We start from the raw sequence: 22,392 nt of genomic DNA on the forward strand, positions 1-22,392 counted from the left end.
GCCAACAGGTGAGAGCTTACTCTGTGTTTTTCGTTACAGGTAGGTAGCCGTGTTGGTCTGTATCTGAAGAAGTATGCATGCACACGAAAGCTCATACCAAAATATAAACTTAGTTGGTCTTTAAGGTGCTACTGAAGGAATTTTTTTATTCTGTGTTTTTCCTTTCACTATAGTACACTCTGTGAAACTTCATAGCGTAGCAGGGTCTTTTCATTAGCTGAGCCTACGCTGTGGGGATGCTAATGGTGCTCCACTTGTTGATGCTATATAGCACGGGTAGGCAAACTAAGGCCCGGGGGCTGGATCCGTCCCAATCGCCTTCTAAATCCGGCCCACAGACGGTCCGCGAATCAGCGTGTTTTTACATGAGTAGAATGTGCCCTTTTATTTAAAGTGCATCTCTGGGTTATTTGTGGGGCCTGCCTGGTGTTTTTACATGAGTAGAATGTGTGCTTTTATTTAAAATGCATCTCCGGCCCCCCACAAGGTCTGAGAGACAGTGGACCAGCCCCCTGCTGAAAACATTGGCTGACCCCTGCAGGGTGGGCTCGGTTCCGTGTGATCTCCTGCCTAAATTCAAAAGCCCCCTCTGCAACCATCAAATCTGGCAGGACTAATCTCTTCCCCTCCCAGTAGCCCACTGGGTGTAGGGAGGAAGAGAAAGTGAAATAAAGAGTCTGCTTGCTCTGGCCCTATCTATTGCTGTCTTTGCCCCAGAATTGACATGAAGCCCCCAACCGATTACACCAGAGGGGAGGAGGCCCTTGAAAGAAAAGGAGTTTTCCACCCCTGCTGAATAGTTAGTGTGTCATTTAATATTTGTTATACTCTGTGGTGGTTGCTGGTTTTTCTTGAGCTTTGAATTTGATTCATGCTATGAAATGGTTTTACAATATATATTCAATGTGATTCAAACATATTGTGAATAAAAGGGTTTACTTCAAAATAGACCCACTGAAATTGATGGACAGGCCCTTTGATTTCAATGGGGCTACTCTGAGTACAGCTTCGTTGGGAAGCACCCAAAGATTCTAAACACTCACAATATGCACTTAGAAGTGGCAGTGACGGAGCTTCATGCTCCGGCACCGGGGGTGGAGAGCAGGCAGGGGTGGGGCTGGCGCGTATCCCGGGGGCGGAGCACGCCGCCCTCATTCTGGGTGTGTTGTGCACTGCTTGCAGGGGTGTGGCGCATGTTCTGGGGCGTGGCGCATCACCTGCAGGGTCGTGGTGCGTGTCTGGGGGCAGGGACAGCCGTAATGGCACCCTACCGGGATCGCGCTGCCCGGGGCGGCGCGCTCCCATCGCCCCCCTCTTCCTATGCGCCTGAAAAGCGGGGCAAGCTTAATCCATGTTTGGAGAATGCTTTCTGTGCAGGGGTTAGCTCTGGTGGAATAACTGAGGCAAATGTGCTCCATTCATTACTTCTCCTTTGGGAGAGCACATCAGTGTTAACAGTGCCCATGTCTATGGAATGATTGCTATGCCATCCTCTGCAAGTCATTTGTTTTCCTCCACCTACAGGACTGTCAAGGTCAAAGTAGCTTACTTATCTTATCTTGTGGATTATTCCCCCTCCCTTGTATTTATTCTGTCAACTGACACCTCTCTGCTAGCCTGGCTCATGAATGGCCTTTCATTTATTTTAAAGATTTGGTACAGCAAAGAAAAATATTGTGGTCTGAGGGAATTTAAACTGTGGTTGTTTTGTTTTTAGAACCCAACATTCAACTGTAAATCTCCCTGTGCTAACTCCTGATCTAAGCGGAAGAGGGGAAAATTATATACAGATTTGATTCAATAACTTTCAGATATTGGGTGATTTCCAGTGTTAGTCATACTCAGAGAAAGCTCATTGAAATCAATGGATGTACGTAAGTTGTAGCTTATTTTCAATGGTTTTGCTCTGAGTAGGACTTGCTTGTCCACCCACTTGCAGAATGGAAATCCATTTGTACAGCAGGGCTTTCTCTTCCCCCCTCTACCTGGAAATGTGCCAGAGTGTTTTCTGGGTTTGTTTTGCTGTTTTTTATTATTATTTTGCAAAGCAGACACATTAAGTGTCGTAGGGTAAGCAATTCTGTTTCTCTCTTTTTCTGCCTTGGGATCTGTCCGCTCTTAACCAGAATAATGACATTGGATGATGACTGTATGTGATAAAGTCACATGCACAGAGATTCTAGACATGTATGTTGAATCACCACCAATAAGCTCTTCTAGCTTAAATACCTGTTTATAATGCTGTCCTGTGGCATTTTCCATTGGGATGTTGCTTAACCGAATGCTTCAAAGTTCTCCCATTGGGTAACCCTTGTTTCAACATGCCCTTTGGAAACCAGGCATAACACAGTGAAGGTTCTGTTTGAGGTTGTGTTTGCTATGTGTGTGGAAGGCAGAAAGGGATGCTGATAACAAGACCTTGCCTTTAACCAAAACTGCAATGGGATCTTCAGCTAGTGGGAAAGTAAGTCAAAAGGTTTACAGCAGGCATCCCCAAACTGCGGCCCTCCAGATGTTTTGGCCTACAACTCCCATGATCCCTAGCTAACAGGACCAGTGGCTGGGGAAGATGGGAATTGTAGTCTAAAACATCTGGAGGGCCGAAGTTTGGGGATGCCTGGTTTACAGCATACCCTCCAACATTTCTCTGATGAAAATAGGGATGCCTTATTGCTATTACTTTATTTTACTATTTATACCCTGCTCATCTGACTGGGTTGCCCCAGGCACTCTGGGCAGCTTCCAACGGATACAAAAACATAATAGATAATTGAATATTAAAAAAAACTTCCCTATACAGTGCTGCCTTCAGATGTCTTCTAAAAGTTGTATAGTTACTTATCTTCTTGGCTTGGTGGGGGGGGGGGTCCTCATAATTCCATACCCTCCAACATTTCTCTGATGAAAATAGGGGCATCCTAAGGGAACATTCCGGGATCAAATAAGAAACCAGGATGGCTTCTGTAAATCCGGGATTATCCCTGGAAAATAGGGATGCTTGGAGGGTCTGTTACAGGGGTATCTCGGGCTACAGTGGTTTTAGAATTGGTGGGGCCTAACTCCACACATGTATCCCCTGAGTGGGTTGCCAGGCAACTGAGATGAGAAGGCTGGGCTTGGTGCATGCATCTCCAGTCTTCCTGTCTGCCCTCCCTGCATTGGCAGCTGGAAGAGTACTGTGAACTTCCTTATATGCCATGCTTGCCTCAGGCAGTCTCCTTGACACTCATTTGTGGTTCAGGGTGAGATCAGTCTAGGTTGGCTGACAGTTGGACTGCGCAGTGATCTAGTTTCTCTCAACCAAGGGGTTATTTGTTTTCCCCAACATCAGGGCAGCCTGCAACTCTGTGAAACATATCTAAGGATAAACTTGAAAAATATAATATGTAGAACATAAACATTACATTTGTACATTGAAATTTTGCCCAGTAGCACTATCCTTATACCATTAAAGAGGTTTTCCAAATAACTCAACATGGAATATGAAAAGAAACTTTGTGGAGCCTGCGGGACCCTTCCTACAGAAAGCATACATACTACAAAACAGAGAAATTAATCCAGAAACTCTTGGGATTCAGCTGTTTTAAAAATCCAGGATAATATAATGTGGCTGGTTGACTTTAAACAGGCTAGTGTTGTGGTATTTCCTCCTGTAGGCACCAACTAGGCTGTGGAAAGAGGGGAAAAAATAAAAAGAAATTTTAATGTAACGTTATTACTTCTGCTTATTTAATGAGATCTGGAGTAACCAGTATTGAAGCATTGTAATAAGTTTCAGTAGTTCATAATTGAACTTAATTAGGATCCAGTGCATTTTCAGTTGACAGAGATAATGACAGAAAATTCAGTGTAATAATATATGTAACAATATTGAACCTAGAATGATGACACATACCACGACTTTATGCTTGAGTTCAGCTATGCTAAGTTATGTGGAGCAGAACATTTTCCATTGCCCTGTTAATGGGCAGAAATGACCCTGTTTCATAAAATGACTGTATTTTTTCATTACAGGTAGGTAGCCGTGTTGGTTTGACGTAGTCGAAACAAAATATAAAAATTCCTTCCAGTAGCACCTTAGAGACCAACAAAGTTTGTCATTGGTATGAGCTTTCGTGTGCATGCACACTTGGTATCTGAAGAAATGTGCATGCACGAAAGCTCATATCAATGACAAACTTTTTTCATGTATAAGGTGAGGTTTTTTGCTTAATTTTTTTTAGTAAAAAATTGGGGGTCATCTTATCCACAGAACATGGGCATACGGGGGAGAGATTATTTTCATATTCAAACAAATGTCTGTGGTTTTGGCTTGGGCGGGCTGAGGCGGTCCCTCCTACCACTGTCCCCTCATTTTCTTCCCCCAACCTGGCCCACTCTCTGCCTTCCTTGGCTCAGTTTACTTGACGGCATGGTCTGGCGCAGAGCGGGTGCTGCCTTCGCCATGCTCTGCCTCAGTGTCCTGCTTGGGAGCCTCCTGCCCTTTGTTTACAAGCAGGGCTGCTGCCGAACAGGAGCAGCTTCCACACCACTGTGTGCTGGAAACTTTGAGGGCGATCTTGCCCCCAAATAGCTCAACAACTTTCTGCCCCTACCACCGACTGTCCGGATTTTCACTTCTAATTTAGGGTTTTGTTTTTCTTAATTTTAGATTCAAGAAAATAGGGGTCATTTTATACATGGGGAGAATTGCGGTAATTAGTTACTTAATGAATGGATATAACTGTAGTCAAAATTGGACAGTTTCATATTTAAAATATGCTGTAATGGCAATTGGCTACACACTAGATGTCATGATAATTCTTCTTTACACAACACATAAACTCTGGAGTTTGCTCCCCGAAGAAAGTTTGGTTGGCCACTATGAGAACAGGATGCTGGTCCTGATGGGCCATCGGCCTGATCTAGCAGGCTTTTCTTATGTTCTTACATCAGTCTTGCTCTGTCACTCACATATGCCACCCATTTATTTGTATAAAGGAGTTAACCAGAGGGTTGAATGAAAGTCCCAAATATGTATCATTGAAACATGCTAAATCAGATTCCAGTTTGGCCATCACCATGATGATTCAATTTGATCCCCTGCCGCTGAAATACCCACATTGTTCTGTATACCTCATAACTATGCTTTTGTGCATAAAATATGTACAAATGAGAACATATTTGTAATACGTACCAATTCTTAAATCACCAAATGGAAATATTGGAGTACATATTTTGCCAGAAGACAAAATATGAAGGCCCACAGTGAGGCTACTTTCAGGGCTATTGCCTGCCTATTGCCATTTACTTGAGGGCTTCAAATGGAAGTTATACTGTATGTCTGTAGTCTCTTAAATGTGTCCACATTATGCTCCATTGGAAAGGGAAAGAGTTCCTTTTTGAATCTAGCTATTTTCCTTTCTTATAAGATTGAGCTTGAGTAATTTTATTGTGTTTGAGCTGCTTAAACCAGACTAGTTAAGCAAGTTCATATTTCGCTGCTTGTCGTGCTGAAAAATCTTTTTAAAAGTGAGAGATTGAATTCTGTCAAGTAAGTGCTGTCATTTGATGACTGTGAGATTTTTGCATTGTGGTCCCAAAACTCCACATTGAGATGCAATATCTGACTCATACTTAACTCTTATTTAACGTTTCATCCAAATGTTGGTGTTTTACTTGAAAAACATTCCAGTTTCATATTACTCCTTGCCTGAGCCTCCCCCCACCCACCCTTGGGCTAACACTTTCAACAACGTGAGACTTTAAAACTTTCCAAAACTTTCCAAGGTGGTCTGAGGAATCAGAATAATTTTCAGTTTAATGCCTCAAGAAATCCCAGTTATTGTGTAATTTGCCCTCTGTGTGCAATGCTATATAAGGTGAAGGGCCATAGCCTAGTGGTTGAACCACCATGCGATCTTATGATGAAGGCCACTATATAAGTCTAATAAATAAAATAAAAAAATAAAATAAAATAGCACTTTCTTTGCATGTGAAACTCAATCACCTTCTTGTCTGAAACCCCAAAGAGTTCCTACAAGTCAATATAATCAATATTGCACTAGTTAGATGGGCCAATGGATGCTATATAAGGCTGCTTCCCCTGACCCTGTTACTAAGCAGTGTAAATTCAGCCCCATTTCATTGTGCTCTCTGGTTAGTATAAATGAATAAGAAGCCACATTTTTGTGCCATTCGTGGTAAGTATATTAATAATTAGATTGGCGCGTTCATCTCATCCAGTCACTGGTGTGAATAATGTGTTTATCTTGCACCCAGCACTTGACTCTGGTGAACTTCTCAGAGCTCTGTGAATGATTGCACAATTTGGGATAAGAAACTTTTGCCAAGTGACTGTTGCTTTGGTGATGGGAGAGCTGCACATGCCGGTTTCATTCTGCTGTTAAAAGTACAGGGGCTGCACCTCCATACTGAAAATGGCATCATAGACTTCTGATTTATTTTTAGATTAATGTTGTAATTTTATGGGTCTTGCAGAGCAGGCAAATAAATATTACAGATTCCTACTCATTGGGACTATGCTGTAAAATATGGCAGTCCAGACCCCACGAGTTTATATGTTGTTATGAGAATTATAAGGTCTAAGGTATAAAATAAATGTTCATAAATGTACCAGGCAAACACATACACAAATATATAAACCACATGTCTGAAACATAGCTGCCAAGTTCTCCCTTTTTTAAGGGAAATTCCCTTATGCTGAATAGGCTTCCTCGCGAGAGAAGGGAAAACTAGGGAAAGCTATGGTCTGAAACAGTGCAGGAAAATAGTCCTGAAACCATTTTGAATCTCCCAAATTGACCTCAAATGTTTCTCTGCAAGGAGGAACGGAATGGGAAAACCTCCCCATTGTTTCTTTGCTCACAAATCCTGTCTTAAGGATGTATCTGTGTATGAATAGGGTGAGCCTATGACCTGGATTCAGGAACTGAGTATTTACCATCACAAAAAAAATGCCCAGGTTGCCCAGGTAATGCACTCAGTGAACCATTATTAGGTACCCTGGCAAGCAGGATTTCTGCGGTAGACCACTTTCTCTGCTGTTGACTGCCTCCTTCTGTGATGTATGTATGATGTTTCAGGGAGGTGGTCTTGGGCTACAGGGTGGGCAATTTCAAAAGTCTATATAAGAGCTTGCATACATGGGGTGTGTGAGCACCCTGTTGCAACAGTTTAATAAAGATCAGGCTTACTAGCCACTTTGCTTCTCAATATTCTCTGGTCGGACTCTGTTATTTACTCCTACCAATAGAGAACCTACATAATGACTCTACACGGGCTCTTGGATACCCCATAAGGGAAAGGGAGCAGTTTTTGTATTTTTTGCCCGAACATGCATCACCTTACACTGACTTATTTACATTAAATTGTATTTGCCATTTGACCTCCCATTCACAGCTTCAAGAGGTCCTTTTGGAGCTTTTCTCAGTGTCTTTTTGTTTTAATGAATGGTATCATCAGCAGACGTAGGCACCTCACTGCTCCCTCCTAATTTCCATGCTCATTGTGTGTACCACCAGGATCAGAGCAATGTGATGTGATTGTTCATGCATATCTTTCAACCTGGCTGTCTGGGTATTGAGGGAAATGGATATATTTTTTTCCTGTAACGCTTGCCTAATTTTATGTTAATTATACATTTCTCATACAGCTCAACTGCGTATGCGTCCATAGATTTTATTCCAAACATCCAAAACACAAATACGGTACACATATACACACAGGGAGTTGATATTCAACTTTCATTCACATGCTTGCCAACACATGTTTTGATGGAAGTGAGAAAGAGTGAGGAATTAATTGATAAACTTGCATTGCAAAGTTTAGCATCTCGTTTTTCTAGCTTTGCAATTGCAGCATTCTTATGTATTTATGTATGAAAGAGGTGAAACACATTCAGGCATTTAACAAAATACGACTCTGGATTGAGGCATTGATTATATAATAGTTATACACTGAATTTGCAGCAATATTTTAGGCAAAAAAATAATTTTTCCTGGGGTCATAATGGAGCTTACCCTGACCTGAGCATCATTCACAATCTTAAGCAACAGCATTAAGTAAGTGCGTGGATGCCCCCCAGTGGTGAAGAAAATAGACAAGTAATGACTTCTCTCCCTTCCTCCTCCTATTTGCTAGGGTTAGAAAGACCAGCTGTTTGATTTGTAGATGCTGAAAGAAGTCTTTCTAATTTTGACTGCTGTGATTGGCCACTGTCCAAAGGCAGGGGTTTTGACTTGTGTTTTTTTGCAGCAGAAGTATTCGTAGACTGAGGGAAATTTTCCTTGGCATAAGGAAAGCTTGTTAGAAGCAAAGGAAGAGATTTTTTTCTTTTTTTTAAGGGAGGTAAATTAATAACAACTGTGTAGTACCCTAGGTCCCCCCCCCCTATTTACAGGATAAATGCCCTGTTTAGGCAGCCCTGTTTAGGGAAGCTTTTAATATCTGAAGGACTATTGTATTTTAATATTTTGTTGGAAGCTGCCCAGAGTGGCTGGGGAAACCCAACCAGATGGGTTGGGTATAAATAATAAATTATTATTATTATTATTATTATTATTATTATTATTATTATTATTATTATGGCTCTCATTTGGGCAGAATACTCACTGAGTGCCCACAATGGTTAGGAAGCAGCTAAGAACTGAAAACAAGGCAATAGCCATTGAATATATAAGAACATACAAAGCTATATTATACCCAGGTAGGTCAATTTAGCTCACTGACTAGGCATTTGTTCTTCCAGCTCAATATTAACACTTACTGGTAGCAGCTCCCCAATGTTTCAGACCCCTTTTACAAGCCTACCTGGAGGTGCCAGGAGTTGAACTCAGTTGGGGAAGGTGACCTCCTCCTCCATCCCTTATTAGCTTTGCATGTAAGAAACTGCAGTTTAGAACAGAGGCAAAGAGAAGACTGTGAGCTGAAGTCTCCTTGTAGGAGCAGACAACCCACTGGGGATCTGATAGGAGGTTGAGAATCCATTGCCTTGTAGAAGACCCTGTAACCCCACCACCACCACCACCACCAAATGGCTGTTTCCACACAGTGGTACCAAAATGTCTGCTTTCCAATCACCATGCATTATGCCAGGCATAAGCAAACTCCGGCCCTCCAGATGTTTGGGAATACAGTTCCCATCATCCCTAGCTAACAGGACCAGCGGTCAGGGATAATGGGAATTGTAGTCCCAAACTTCTACAGGGCCGGAGTTTGCCTATGCCTGCTTTATGCTTTCCTTCTTTGTTTATGTCTCACACATCCTGTGCAGCCCCTCGACTGGGAAATACTAATACTGGAAGGGCATGCAGATGTGCTTAGTTGTTGACCTGTGGCGAGGATTGTGCTGTGCTTTTTTGTTTGTGTGCCTTGTGCATGTGTGTTTCAGTAGATAAAACTCGTTCTAGAGGGAAGTTTTGTTTTGAGGTCACAACTTCATATGCATGGGGCTTTTCAGTTTAGAAGGTGAGTAAAGGGAAGGAAGGAAGGAAGGAAGGAAGGACATGATAGAGGTCTATATATAAAAATACAGTTGACGTAGAAAATGCATAAGGAGGCATTTTTCTCTCCTTTGCTAGAGCCTGGGATCATCCAATGAAGCTGAATCCTGGGAGATTCAGGCTTAATCTCCCCTGTCTTCAGGACAGACAAGAGGAAGTAGTTCTTCACACAGTGCATAGTTAATCTATGAGCCAGTGTGGTGTAGTGGTTAAGAGCGGTTGACTCGTAATATGGGGAACCGGGTTCATGTCTCTGCTCCTCCACATGCAGCTGCTGGGTGACCTTGGGCTAGTCACACTTCTCTGAAGTCTCTCAGCCCCTCTAACCTCACAGAGTGTTTGTTGTGGGGGAGGAAGGGAAAGGAGAACGTTAGCCGCTTTGAGACTCCTTAGGGTAGTGATAAAGCGGGATATCAAATCCAAACTCCTCCTCCTCCTCCTCCTCCGCTTCTTCTTCTTCTTCTTCTTCTTCTTCTTCTTCTTCTTCTTCTTCTTCTTCTTCTTCTTCTTCTTCGGGATTTGCTACCACAAAAAGTAGTGAGGACTAACAACCTGGACAGCTTTAAAAGGGAATGAGACAAATTCATATCCACAGAACTGCTGCCTTTTATGTCCCCATTCAGAATTCAAGGAACATCATTAGAGGATTTAATAACTGTACTTACACAATCAACAGCTTATTCACCTGCACATTTTCCAACCTAATACATGTGATCACCTACCCAAAATGCCCTTCCACTGTCTTCGTAGGACAAACAGATCAGTCTGTATGCAGGACACTGACATATGACATCAAAAGCGAAACATTTAGAAGCCAGTGAGGCAATGTTTCAGTCTTCCAAGATGCTCTGCTGCTTACCTCAAAGATACCATATTTAACCCCCCATCAAATTCAAACACTGTTTATCTGAACCAGAAGCTTTCAGCAAATGTAATCCATATACTGTATACTCCATATATTATCCAGAGGGAGACTTTCCCACTGCAATCATTCAATTAGGATACCTTAAAAATAGTGATGCAGAAACCCCTCTTCACTCAAATCATATTTAGGTTACTAATTATGTGTTTCCTCTATGAATGATTACTGGTACCTCCACCCTCTCCGCCATGAATTCCAAATTGGATCAAAATGTTTTGTCACCTGTAGATTCTTGCAGACTTGCCTGGGGACTGTAGTGAGGGGATAGATAGCAGTTTTCTAAGCATCTTGTTGACACAAGTTTTGTAGCCTTGATCCCTGTGAGAACAGGATGCTGAACTAAATGGGCTATTCATGATCCAACATTATTTTCAAACACTCTTAGAATGTGGAGGCGGTGATATGATCAGTTTCAGTAACACTGACAGCCGCACTCTTACCTGCTAGATGGTTGTATCCCCTGGTTCTTCCCATGATTCCCCTCTGTGTGCGTGTGTATCTCTTATCTAGTTAGCGAGAACACTTCTTGTAACTGACAAACTAAGTTCCTTGGGGGGAAAAGCTTATGTTCCAATAAATATGCAGGTTTCAACCTATTCTATGTTGTTCTTGCAACTACGGTAAACTAATAATAAGGCCCAGCTCCCCATTGGAACTTGTGAATTTGCCTTGACTTCAGCGGAAGAGTCAGGCCACGTAAGTGCAGCTCCTGTTTCAAAATGTAGAGTCATGCCCCCGATGGGAACAGATTTCAGCCTGCTGTGTCACAAAATGGCCTTTTGCTTGCCTCCTATGCTGAGCCTTGTGGCCTGAACATCAGAGCGGAATTATAATTGCATGGACTCATTCATTTCTCAAAGCGCACATGGCACTGTAAGTGTATTCACAGGGTGATCAATGGGCCATGAATTAATTAGAATGGGGAGGGTGGACTCTGTGGATGTAAACACAGCTGCTCTTTTCTGGGTATGAATGCAATCAGTGACTGAACAAACTTGCAGGCAAATAGACTGCTCTCGTTGTTTTCATGCTGCCTTAATTTGACTTGACAGCATATCATCTCAAGTGTGAGCCAAGGTCAATATAGTCTCACTTCCTGAAAAGCAGCACCAAGGATGGCTCCTTCCCAATCTATTTTTGCTCCCAAGATGAGTCCTAAATTTAACACCTGCAACATTATGCGCATGAGCCCCCACACACAAAGTGCAATGGCAGATTTTTTTGCTAGTCAGCTACCTAAGAACTGTCACCTGTGTTTGATCATTTCTTCCCCCATTTAAAGTACCTCTTGCTGCTTACCTGGCAATCCCTTCTAGCAAATGCCTAGCTTAAATGATGGCTTAATTAGGCCATCTTGTCACAGTTGATCTCCCTGGCAGTGGAAAATCTGCTGGAACACTTAAAATATCTTCCCAGTTGGTGTACACCCTGAAACTAAACACATTTGCTTCAATCTGGCAGTGTGGAAGGAAACAGATTTTCGTGCACATATAATTTTTCTGGGTTGGATTTCTTACTTAGGCCACAAAGGTGGATGCTGGGCAAAACCTCACATCCAGCCTGGCCAGGAAAATATGCTCTTGAACGAAGGAGAGAGGAAATGCTCATGTATTGCAGTGAAGATGCAGCCAGATGCTGCAAAAGACCAACTGTGGATTTCTATTGAATATCCCTGAGTGTTAGCCCATGTCACACAACTCGCACCAGGGAGAATATCGCAGTACAGAAGCCGTACTAGAGTTAAACTCATCACAAGTATAACCAGTCCCTGAATGGATGACCTGCTGGAGGGCAAAGCTGCCTGTGAAGCCTCAAGGATGAGGGCTGCTGAGTGGTGTAAGCAGGCATTTAGCAGACCCTGGACTCCTTCCCATGATGGTGACAGCCCTGGCTCACAAAAGAACAAATTGGTGGTGCTTTAACATGCTGAATTGCCTCTCCGCCGTCTAACCGGAGGTGTCAGAAACTTCCACTAAGTGACATATTTATATTGCTGGAAGTTCTCCTGTGCAAAATAATACGTTCCAGGCGCAAATTATTTTTCTGCAGAGCCAAATGGGAAAACAAGAAATGGGGAACCGGGAATTCAGGGACCCAAAGGTCTTTATTTAACCTAAGATGAAGAATGTGTATAGTGTAAAATTATACTCCAGCTCTCAACGAGTAGTGCTGCATAGGGGGAATAGGTTATATTTATAGCTCATAGGACTATACAGGGCAGGGATTGATAGCCTTTCCTGAGCACATTCATCCTTTGTGGACGAGATGGTGTTACCAAAAGTGGAGGGATGTGGGTGGCGCTGTGGCAGTTCGAATCCCCGCAACGGACTGAGCTCCCGTTGCTCTTTTCCAGCTCCTGCCAACCTAGCAGTTTGAAAGCATGCCAGTGCAAGTAGATAAACAGGTACTACTGAGGCGGGAAGGTAAACAGCGTTTCTGTGAACTCTGGTTTCCGTCACGGTGTCCAGTTGCACCAGAGACAGCTGGCCATCTGACCCAGAAAGCTGTCTCTGGACAAACACCGACTCCCTCGGCCTGAAAGATAAACGCCACAACACCATAGTCACCTTTGACTGGACTTAACCGTCCAGGGGTCCTTTACTTTTACCTTTACCTTACCAAAAGTGGACGTGGCCACCCTGTGCACACACACTAGGCATGCATATTGGACACCTCTCCCAGCTGATCAATTCAGATCACCTGGGATGTTTGTGTTGCCTCCTCCCTGCACATCAAACAACTGATCTGATGACTGGGGTGGGGCAAACCCATATGTTCCAGACCAAGCATTGTAATAATTGTACACCTGATCTCACCCAGGTTCTCCGAGCCTCATCATTGTGTCATTTAACTGGAATCCTGCTTGGCACTACTGTATATTGAGTGGTGTTACAGAAGGTTAGCAGAACTACTGCAATTTTGTTAAAGAGAGTTTTGGACTCAAAAGGTAATATTAACAAGGTTATATATATATATATATATATATATATATATATATATATATATATATATATCCCCAGATATCCAGGTATAAAAGCCAATTCTTTCAAGGGAGCTGGTGGCCCCACTGATGACCCAAAACATTGCCTTGGCTACGGCCAAGGCGCATGATACCAATCTGACTTCTCTGTGACATTTCACATTTACAGGTTGCAGCACAGTGTTAAATATTGACTTTTTCAGGCTTCAGTTTAACATCTTGTTCTTCCCACAAAGCTCAAATATTGTCAGGTAAGCTGAAAGGGTAATTTCTGTTGACCTTTCAACTGAACACCCATTTTTTTTTAAGTGCAGTGGTCAACACTTCTTTGTGTGTGCAAATATCTGAGTTTGTTGACATAGTGTTAGCTTGAGCCTGAGAGAGGAGAATGGAGGCTGGTGTTGACATAGTTTCAGTCGCAGGAAAAGTTCCGACCTGCAGAGATAACATTTGACAAGAAAAATGACATTAAAGAGGGCAACTTTTTTATAAAAAAAAAGTTGGACAACTAGAAGTGTGTTTTAATAAAAGAACACTCCATAGGTTCCTGTAAATGCCATCTAAACAAGTCCACAGTGACTGAGTAAAGAGATGGAAGATGAGGCAAAGTTCAACATTTAGGTCAGCTTTCTAAAATGTAAAGCAGGTTTAAGCAGATAAAAGGTTTCATGTTTCCAGTCCTCTTTGTGTTCGGATAGTTCATTCATTTTTCTTCAGCCCTTTGCTTAGGAGCCAACCTGTTTCTAACGGCTGGGCTATCAGTGTTTGCTGAGGAAGCAGGAACAGCTAAGTATATTCTGTTTCTAAGTGACAGGGTGAACAGAGGCAGAACTGGGTGGTTTGGTCTCTTTAGTACAATCAGGGCCACCCCACTCATGAGGGAAGGTGAGGCGACTGCCTCGGGCAGTAGCACCCATGGGGACAGCCGTTCAAAGAATGCATCACCTGCTGCCACTGCCATGGTGGCGGTGACGGCTGTGGCGTGCTCCTTGGAGGCTGGCTCTGCCACCTCCTTGCCCCCCCTGTCTCTACAGCAACCTCTTGGCAAATAGGAGGTCCTGCTGGTCCCCCCTCCCTGTTCCTCATGTAGATCTTTATTCCAGCGTTTCTCAACCGCTGTTCCGCGGCACACTAGTGTGCCGCGAGACGCTGGCTGCTGTGCCGCGATGTGCGGCGACGAGAAGGGCGATTTGCATTGTCACGTGCCTGGCGGCCGCCAATAATCTGTGCTGACCCACCGGAAAGGAAGCCGGCCGGGTCACGACGCGGGGTGAGCGCAGCTCTCAACAGCCACCACCACGGGAGGGTGGTTTTAGACAAACTTAAAGAAGCTGGCTGGATGAGCTCAACCTGAAACTTGCTGAGCAAAGGATTGTGCTGGCAGAGAAATCAGCGGCTTGTGAAGCCTTATTACAGGAGATTGCAACCAACACAGCAATTGGCAAGTGTTTCTTACAGTCATAATTATATAGTCAATATAGGGCGGCACAGAGTTAAATTTTTAAACTTTTTTAATGGTGGTGTGCCTCGTGATTTTTTTCATGGAACAAGTGTGCCTTGGCCCAAAAAAGGTTGAGAAACACTGCTTTATTCCTACCTTGCTCCTGCCATAGATTTTCACTCATGGTTTCTTCTCTGGCAGCGGGGGGCATTTTGTGGTTTGCCTCAGGTCAGAGGTGCCAAGTTGAAGAAAATATTGGTGTGAGGCCAAACAACGATGGTGTTAACAAACAATATAGAAAAGAAAAGAAAACTTTTTGAACTTTAAAAATCCAAAGGTAAAGCTGTAGAAACAAAGAAAAAAGAAAGCCACCAGTGGTGGAACATGCTATAGAAGATCTGTTTTCAAAGGCATCAATGTGAGGTTAAATGTGTGATTGCATTTACAGTAACTTGTCTGTTTCAATGGTGACCTGGTGCTGTGACGTTTGAGCGTTTAGAGGTCGAGAACCACCTTGAGAAGTAGCAAAAATGCACTGGATTGCCATGGAAACTATGCACAAAGGTGCAGTCACCCTATTGATTGATTTCCTGTTTCTCCACTGCTCTGTATATGCCCTAGGCTAGGTCCTTAAAACTGCAAATGGGGAAATAATTATCATTGCTAATAGTTGTGCAGTGATTTGTAGGGAGTAATCTACTTTTATGGTTCTGTAGATTAATGAGAAAATGCATTTCCTTTATTGCACAGGTTTCTATATTTCTTTCTTTAACATTAATTCTTTGACATTAATAGAAAACAAAGTGAAAATGGTAGTACTAAATATCCCATAGTCCTAAATAACACTGTCTTTTGAAGGCCAGTGGAGATTTCCATACTAATTTCCATACTAATGGAAAATCTGGCTCATTTCAAATGTCTCAATGAGACCATGACTATAAATACCTAGGATACTCCATTTCTTTCGCCTTTGTGTGAATTTTCATTTGGTTTACATGTTGACATCCTCAAAGAAATCTGTAATGTTGTTGCCATGTTCCGAACAGCAAGAGGTGTAATGAGCTGCTTCTTCTCTAGTTACTAATATTAGGGGTGTGTGAGAACATTTACTGATGCCATTTTAAGACTTGAGGGCTCTATGTAATACAAGGAAGATAGAAAAATTCAGCAGCACCCTACACCCTGTAGAACTCACAACTGCTGTGGCTTGCCTTTATCAAGAGGCTTCCTTCATTCATGCGGTATAAAGAAATCCCCTTTACAACTGCAAGTAGCCAGTAGGTTCAGAAACAGGCAACCAGAATGGCTAAGGGGCCGGAACAAGTCTCGTGTGAGAGAGAGGTTGCAGTATTTATGGCTTTTTAGTTCATAAAGAAAAGCGAGTAAGGGTGGACATGCTAGAGATGTATAAGGTTATGCATGATGTTCAGAAAATGGACAAGGGGGAGTCTATCTCTGCTTACCTCTCGTAACACTAGATCCCAGGAGCAATCAATGGAGCCGACTGTTGTAATGGGAGGCAAAGCACTTGTTCACACAGAGCATAGTCAGACTGCGGAATGTGCTCCCATTAGATGACTTTAAAAGCTTAGACACATTCATGGAAGATGTCATAGGCAGGATGCATCGGAAAACCAGTTACTGGGAGAAGTTGGGAGTGTGTTGTTGCAGTCAGGTCCTGCATGCAGGATTCCCATAGGCATCTGCTACTGCGTGTGTATGGATGGAAGCTTGGGCCTGATGTTGACTAGTGTCAGTTGTGCAAGCAACTTGGGGACCAGTTGACTCCTAGCCTGGCTCAGGTGCATCCTCAACCCACCCCCAGAATGCCCTGTTTGGGGGCTTTCCTCCAGACTGGGAGGGATGCCACCAGTAGACCATCGGTCAGCAGGTGGAGGTCTGCACGGCTGGAAAGCCAGCTGAGCTGGGAGGGGTGAGCAGAGGGACAAGCTGAGCTTTGATTGCAGACGAACTTACTGGAACAAAAAGAGGAGAAGTCAATGCACGTCTCTGCTCCTCCCTAGAAAAGAGGTGAGAAGGAGAAATAACTTTGCTCTTAAACTGCTTTGTTCCTCTGCAGAGACAGAGGAAGGGGGTAGTTATATAACTCTCCACTTCCTTTGACACAGTAAAAGGAGCGTTCAGCTTTCTCTAAAGCCCCTCCAGTTTCTTCACAGGTATCCTATAAATTGTGTACAATTACCTTATGAAGCCACTAGATGGAAACCCTTCCTTGCCATTTACAAACCCGAAGGACAGCAAAAGGCTAGCGCTGTATAGTACAGACAAAGTACCTGAGGTTAAGATCCAGGCATGTGTAGGATATTCAAAATGGTTTTTATCGTCAATATTTCGGAAGCATGTTTATGCTGACAAGCATGAGTTGCACTCCTCAGAATGCTCCGTGGAGATTCAGACTAAGCTTTAGGTAGGATTTGCAGCTCAATGGCATGATGGAAATAACAGAACAATTGCCACCTTGAGTTCCCATTTGTGCATACACAAAATGGCATGGGAGCTGTTTATCCATGGTGCAATCCCAACCCCATGACCATGTTGGGTATGGGGTCATTGCTTTGTGTCCCCAGTTTAAACTAAGATAGCAAAAGGCTTCCGTTGCCAGGCTTATCTAGTCATCAGGGTGTAGCAAGCTAGTTCTATGTATATTCTGTTACTGTGATTTCACTTGAAAGGAGGGATGCTAAGGGGCATAACCTGTGACTGGATGTGGAGGTAACCAGGTCTGGGCTTTTGTGTGGAACAACTGTGAGCTCTGCTCAGTTCTGGTATCAAAACAAATTCCTGGGCTCATAATTTTTTTTTTATTCTAAGTGTATCTATTCTGCACCTGGCTCCTGCTGGTGGATATTAAGATTCTAGTTAAAAAACAAAGGAAATGCCTCAAGCCTGACGTCTGCCCTTCCCTGGGATATAAAATATCAAGACAGCTGCTTGTGGGAAGAACTGTGTGTCAAAAGAAACTGTGTCCTCCTGATCCAGACATTGCTATTTACTCTGCTCCTGAAACAACTACCAAATAAGAAGAGTCTGGGAATGGGGGGAAGAGATTCATTTCAGTTCACTTCATTCAGAGGTGAATCTACCTAATTCAGAGTTTCTGAACCCAAAACCCAACCAGCCTACAAAATTCACACCATGTTGTTGCTGCTGTCATTGTTGACTAACTGGAAATCACAAATCCATTTACCTCAAATCACTTAGATTGACAAATGGGGGCAGGAGAGGATGTCCACAAGGCAAATGCCACGGGGTAAATTTCTTATCTATGCCATGAAGTATTTGAAAAAAACAGTCCTACTACACTAACATTAGTAAAACCCACTCTGAAGGAACACCATTCTTGCAACAGTGGATATCCCACCAAAAGCAATCCTCATAGATTTGGCTGAGCCACAATTTCCCTTCATGTAGCCGAGCAGCTTTCTGTTTAGAACAAATCAAAATCTTATCACAGCCGTGCATATCTACAAGTTTAGCAAAAAGGCTTTCCATGATTACCTCTAAAGTAGTCTTCCTCCAGAGTTATCTTTATTTTAGCATCTGTGCAAGGCATGATTATAGCTGGGAATGTGTTTTTGCAAGTAGGCAAAAATCCAATCGGATAACTGGTTCCAAAACTAGAGTTTATTAATGCATAAACACACAACCAAGTGGTTTTCAGGAAGCTTTGGGGTTGAAAGGCTGAATCAAACTTAAGAATTTTTGGTTTTGCTGTAGGAAAGCACACAGTAAACACAGAAAAGTTGACTTGCAGTTAAATGAGCAAGACCACTGGAAAATTGTTTTAATACACACAGATTAGAAAACATAAAACTGTTTGGATGGAAAATAAGAGAGGAATTAAGGGGATCGAGTAGCAATTAGAAGCCAATGTTTATGTTATGTCACATCAGCTCGTGCTGTATTATATCAAACTCTAAAGTGATGCCAAAATTCAGAGCAGGAAGGAAAAGCCATTCTTTTGTATTGCTTGGGGCTCAGCTTGCATTCTCAAATCCAGATTCCAATGTAAATCTTAACTGTGACTTTAGCTCATTCTACTACGAAAAGGAGGGGAAATAATAGCATTTATTAAACTGAGTCTTGAAGTGCTCACATTTAGGAAAAGTCTTTTTGGGCTGGATAGATGCCTTACACTGCTGTTGGTTGTAATCAGCCACAGCTGTACTGCCAGGTGAATTCAGGCAAGTTTGCTCAATGACCCATCACAGCAGTGGTGTGTCAAGGAGAGCAGGGTGGCAGTGGTGCCTTCTTGGTGGAGGCACTGCAATTATCAGGCTTGGGGGGGGGTAAGAAAGATAAGGAGGCAGTGAGGTCAGGAGAGATTTGGGTTGGTATCCTCATTTTCCTGCACATTCACATATACTTTTAGGATGTCACTATGCCACCAACGGGGCACGGGTGGCACTGTGGGTTAAACCATAGAGCCTAGGGATTGCCAATCAGAAGGTCGGCGGTTTGAATCCCCGCGATGGGGTGAGCTCCTCATGTTCGGTCCCAGCTCCTGCCAACCTAGCAGTTTGAAAGCATGTCAAAGTGCAAGTAGATAAATAGGTACCACTACAGCAGGAAGGTAAACGGCGTTTCCGTGTGCTGCTCTGGTTCCCCAGAAGTGGCTTTGTCATGCTGGCCACATGACCTGGAAGCTGTACGCTGGCTCCCTCGGCCAATAACGCGAGATGAGCGCCACACCCCAGAGTCGGTCACAACTGGACCCAATGGTCAGAGGTCCCTTTAGCTTTCTGCCACCAACACAGAGGTCCTCCAACTTCGCTGTTGTCTCGTTCCATCCTGGTAAAAGCAGCATCTTCTCTGCTGAGAAGGCACTGCTACTTCTGCTCACACTCTGTCCCCATCCTCCCATCCCCCCACCATGCACTGCTGCTATTCCAACAGGCTGAAAAAGAATGGGAGATGGAGAGCAATGCCATTCTACTGGCTCTGCTGAGAGACCAGCTCCTTTCAGCTCCTCCTCTCCCTGTAACTTTAAGAATCGGTGCCGTTGTTTGCTTGTTTTCCTCTTCCTATATCATCCTAAAGCCATTTTGACTTTGGTGTCATGCCTTTTAGATTGATTTTATGGCTAAAGAGCAGGGCAAAATGCTTTAAAACAATAAATGAAATAAACAGCAGCGGTAATCAGTGGATCACAATGGGTTTTAATCTCTCTTTTTTTAAGTGAAGGTGAGCCAAAATGCATCCACTGCTTTAACTTCAGTGATTTTTCAGGGATGGAAACTAAGGCCTTCCTAGAAGTGGCAGTGTTTCTCTTGGTGGCTGACAGAGTGTCAACAAGAGGATGTGTGTGTGGCCAATTTACAAAAGGCAGAACCTAGAAGGGGAACTAGATAGGGCTCTTTTTTATGACAGAACCTCTGGTTGTGGGATGCCTCCATTATGCTGCATGAAGAAGTGCAGAGCCACTGAGGTGACGGAGATGGAGGTACTGGTAGTTGCCTGCAACTGTGAATGCCTTTTTAGAAGTAATGGAGAAGGAGCACCAGTTGGCAGTCCAACAAGAAATCTCCAAGAACATTACCATAGTAAAGTCATAGACCCACCTCCTGCCAGGAGTATCCGTTGTTATTTGCTAGTCCGTCCATAAAAGGCTAGCTCTTCAATTCTGTTACATGTTGCGGGGAAACCAGTGCAAATCAGGCCTTAAAACCAAACCAGGAGGACCACTCAGAAAACACTGGCAAGTAGTGGACTAGCAATGACATCATCTGGATGGCTCTGTTTTTTAAAAAAACAGAGTGAACAAGGGATTGCAATTCTGGACCAATGTAGGGCAACAGGGCTAGAATGAAAACAACCAGAGTCAGTACAACAAAATAATAATAATAATAAATAATAATAATTAATAATAATTTATTATTTATACCCCGCCCATCTGGCCGGGTTCCCCCAGCCACTCTGGGTGGCTTCCAACAAAACAGAAATTCTAAAATACAGAAATCCATCAAACATTAAAAGCTTCCCTAAACAGGGCTGCCTTGAGATGCCTTCTAAAGGTCTGGTAATTGTTCTCTTTGACCTCTAGTGGGAGGGTATTCCACAGGGTGGGTGCCACTACCGAGAAGGCCCTCTGCCTGGTTCCCTGTAACTTGGCTTCTCGTAGTGAGGGAACCGCCAGAAGGCCCTCGGAGCTGGACCTCAGTGTCCGGGCAGAACAATGGGGGTGGAGACGATGGGGGTGGAGACGCTCCTTCAGGTATACAATGCACCCTAATTCTTCTAAGTCCACTTCAGTAAAAGGGCAAGGCACAAGTTCTCGGTTTCATCCAGCAAAGAAGCATTAATATGAAATGAGCTTAAAAGAATGCCAGCATCACTGATGCAATAGTGAACTAGTTGAAGTGGGAAACATGGAAGAAAACAGTTGCCAGTTCTGTACATCACAGGAATTCCATTATGGTGCAAAACATACATTTTTCACTGTCATACTTTCTGTTTGGTTTGCAGTCACCCTGTGCTTGTTTATTATTACTATTTTAAAAGAAAAGTAGTATCAGTTTGCCTTTCAGATAATCTTTTGAGACTTGATTAGAAGATAAAAATGTGTTGCTCTCCATGCAGCAGGCAAATGGGAGACCCACATATTATATTGTAAAAACCTGATAACTGGTGGTGGTGGTTGATACTGTTGTCATCAACACCATTTTTAGCCTGTCTTTAGAATAATAATAAACAGTAAACTCATGATAGCTTACACAAGAAAAATCAATGTTTATTTTTTTAAAAACCCACCCAAATCAATAAAACATTTTAAAAAGTATAAAAGACACAGCCAAATGAAAACAATGAACAGTACCCTTCAAAAGCCTGCTGAACAAAACCAGCAGTGATATAGCCATGTGGACTTAAATGGGGAGGGTATTCCACAAAGTAGACACCATTACCAGAAAGCCCCCTGCCCATTCTGGTTTCTTTGGCAATATCATTGACAAAGCATAAGCTTTCAGATGGGCTCCAATACTTGTTGCAAATTCTCCACCTCTTCTTGCCCTGTTATCCTAGTTGCTTCCTTGCCTGTAAATCTCTGGAAAAAACAGGAAGTGTGGCCAGGCTGTTGTCAGCAGGAAAGGCCATTTACATGCTGTTATGCTAACCACTCAAGTCAACATTGTTTTAACAGGGGAGCGAAGACAGCCAGGAATTCCCTGAGAACACTGGAAACCTAGTGGATCCGTTGAAGGCTACTCCACACCTGCTCAGGCTGCAAGTCCCCAGTAGTCAAACTTTCAAGGGTTACTTTCTGCTCAGAATGTTCTTTCGCAAAATTCGGAGCCTTGACATCACCACATCCCAGTCTGCATAAGCGCCTTCAAGGTGACGGGATATCTCCGTTCCTGCTTCGTAACTCTGCCGACCGTGAAGCAAACGCCAGTTGTCAAACACTACTATTTCACCTATAAATATGACGAAGGGTGCATTTTGGAATACAATTAGTAGTATGCATGTACTGTATAGAGTTTTCAAAAATGTGATAGACCAGGAGAAGGCCGGCCTAAGACATTTTGGC

The 22,392-nt window shown here is 43.2% G+C and overlaps 2 protein-coding genes across 2 annotated transcripts in view; one reads left to right on the forward strand and one right to left on the reverse strand.

The window, feature by feature from the left end:
• Window positions 1-22,392, forward strand: part of LOC118086259 (uncharacterized) — a 91,005-nt gene that overhangs the window by 59,643 nt on the left and 8,970 nt on the right. The window lies entirely within an intron of this gene.
• Window positions 21,573-22,392, reverse strand: part of BBOX1 (gamma-butyrobetaine hydroxylase 1) — a 33,004-nt gene continuing 32,184 nt past the window's right edge. The window contains exon 8 of the mRNA XM_035117640.3: window positions 21,573-22,279. Coding sequence (XP_034973531.3) covers window positions 22,119-22,279 — 161 coding nt within the window. The 3' untranslated portion in view covers window positions 21,573-22,118. The remainder of the gene's footprint in view (window positions 22,280-22,392) is intronic.

The sequence above is a fragment of the Zootoca vivipara genome, chromosome 1 (assembly GCF_965207765.1).
Source record: "Zootoca vivipara chromosome 1, rZooViv2.hap1.1, whole genome shotgun sequence".
Taxonomy (NCBI): domain Eukaryota; kingdom Metazoa; phylum Chordata; class Lepidosauria; order Squamata; family Lacertidae; genus Zootoca; species Zootoca vivipara.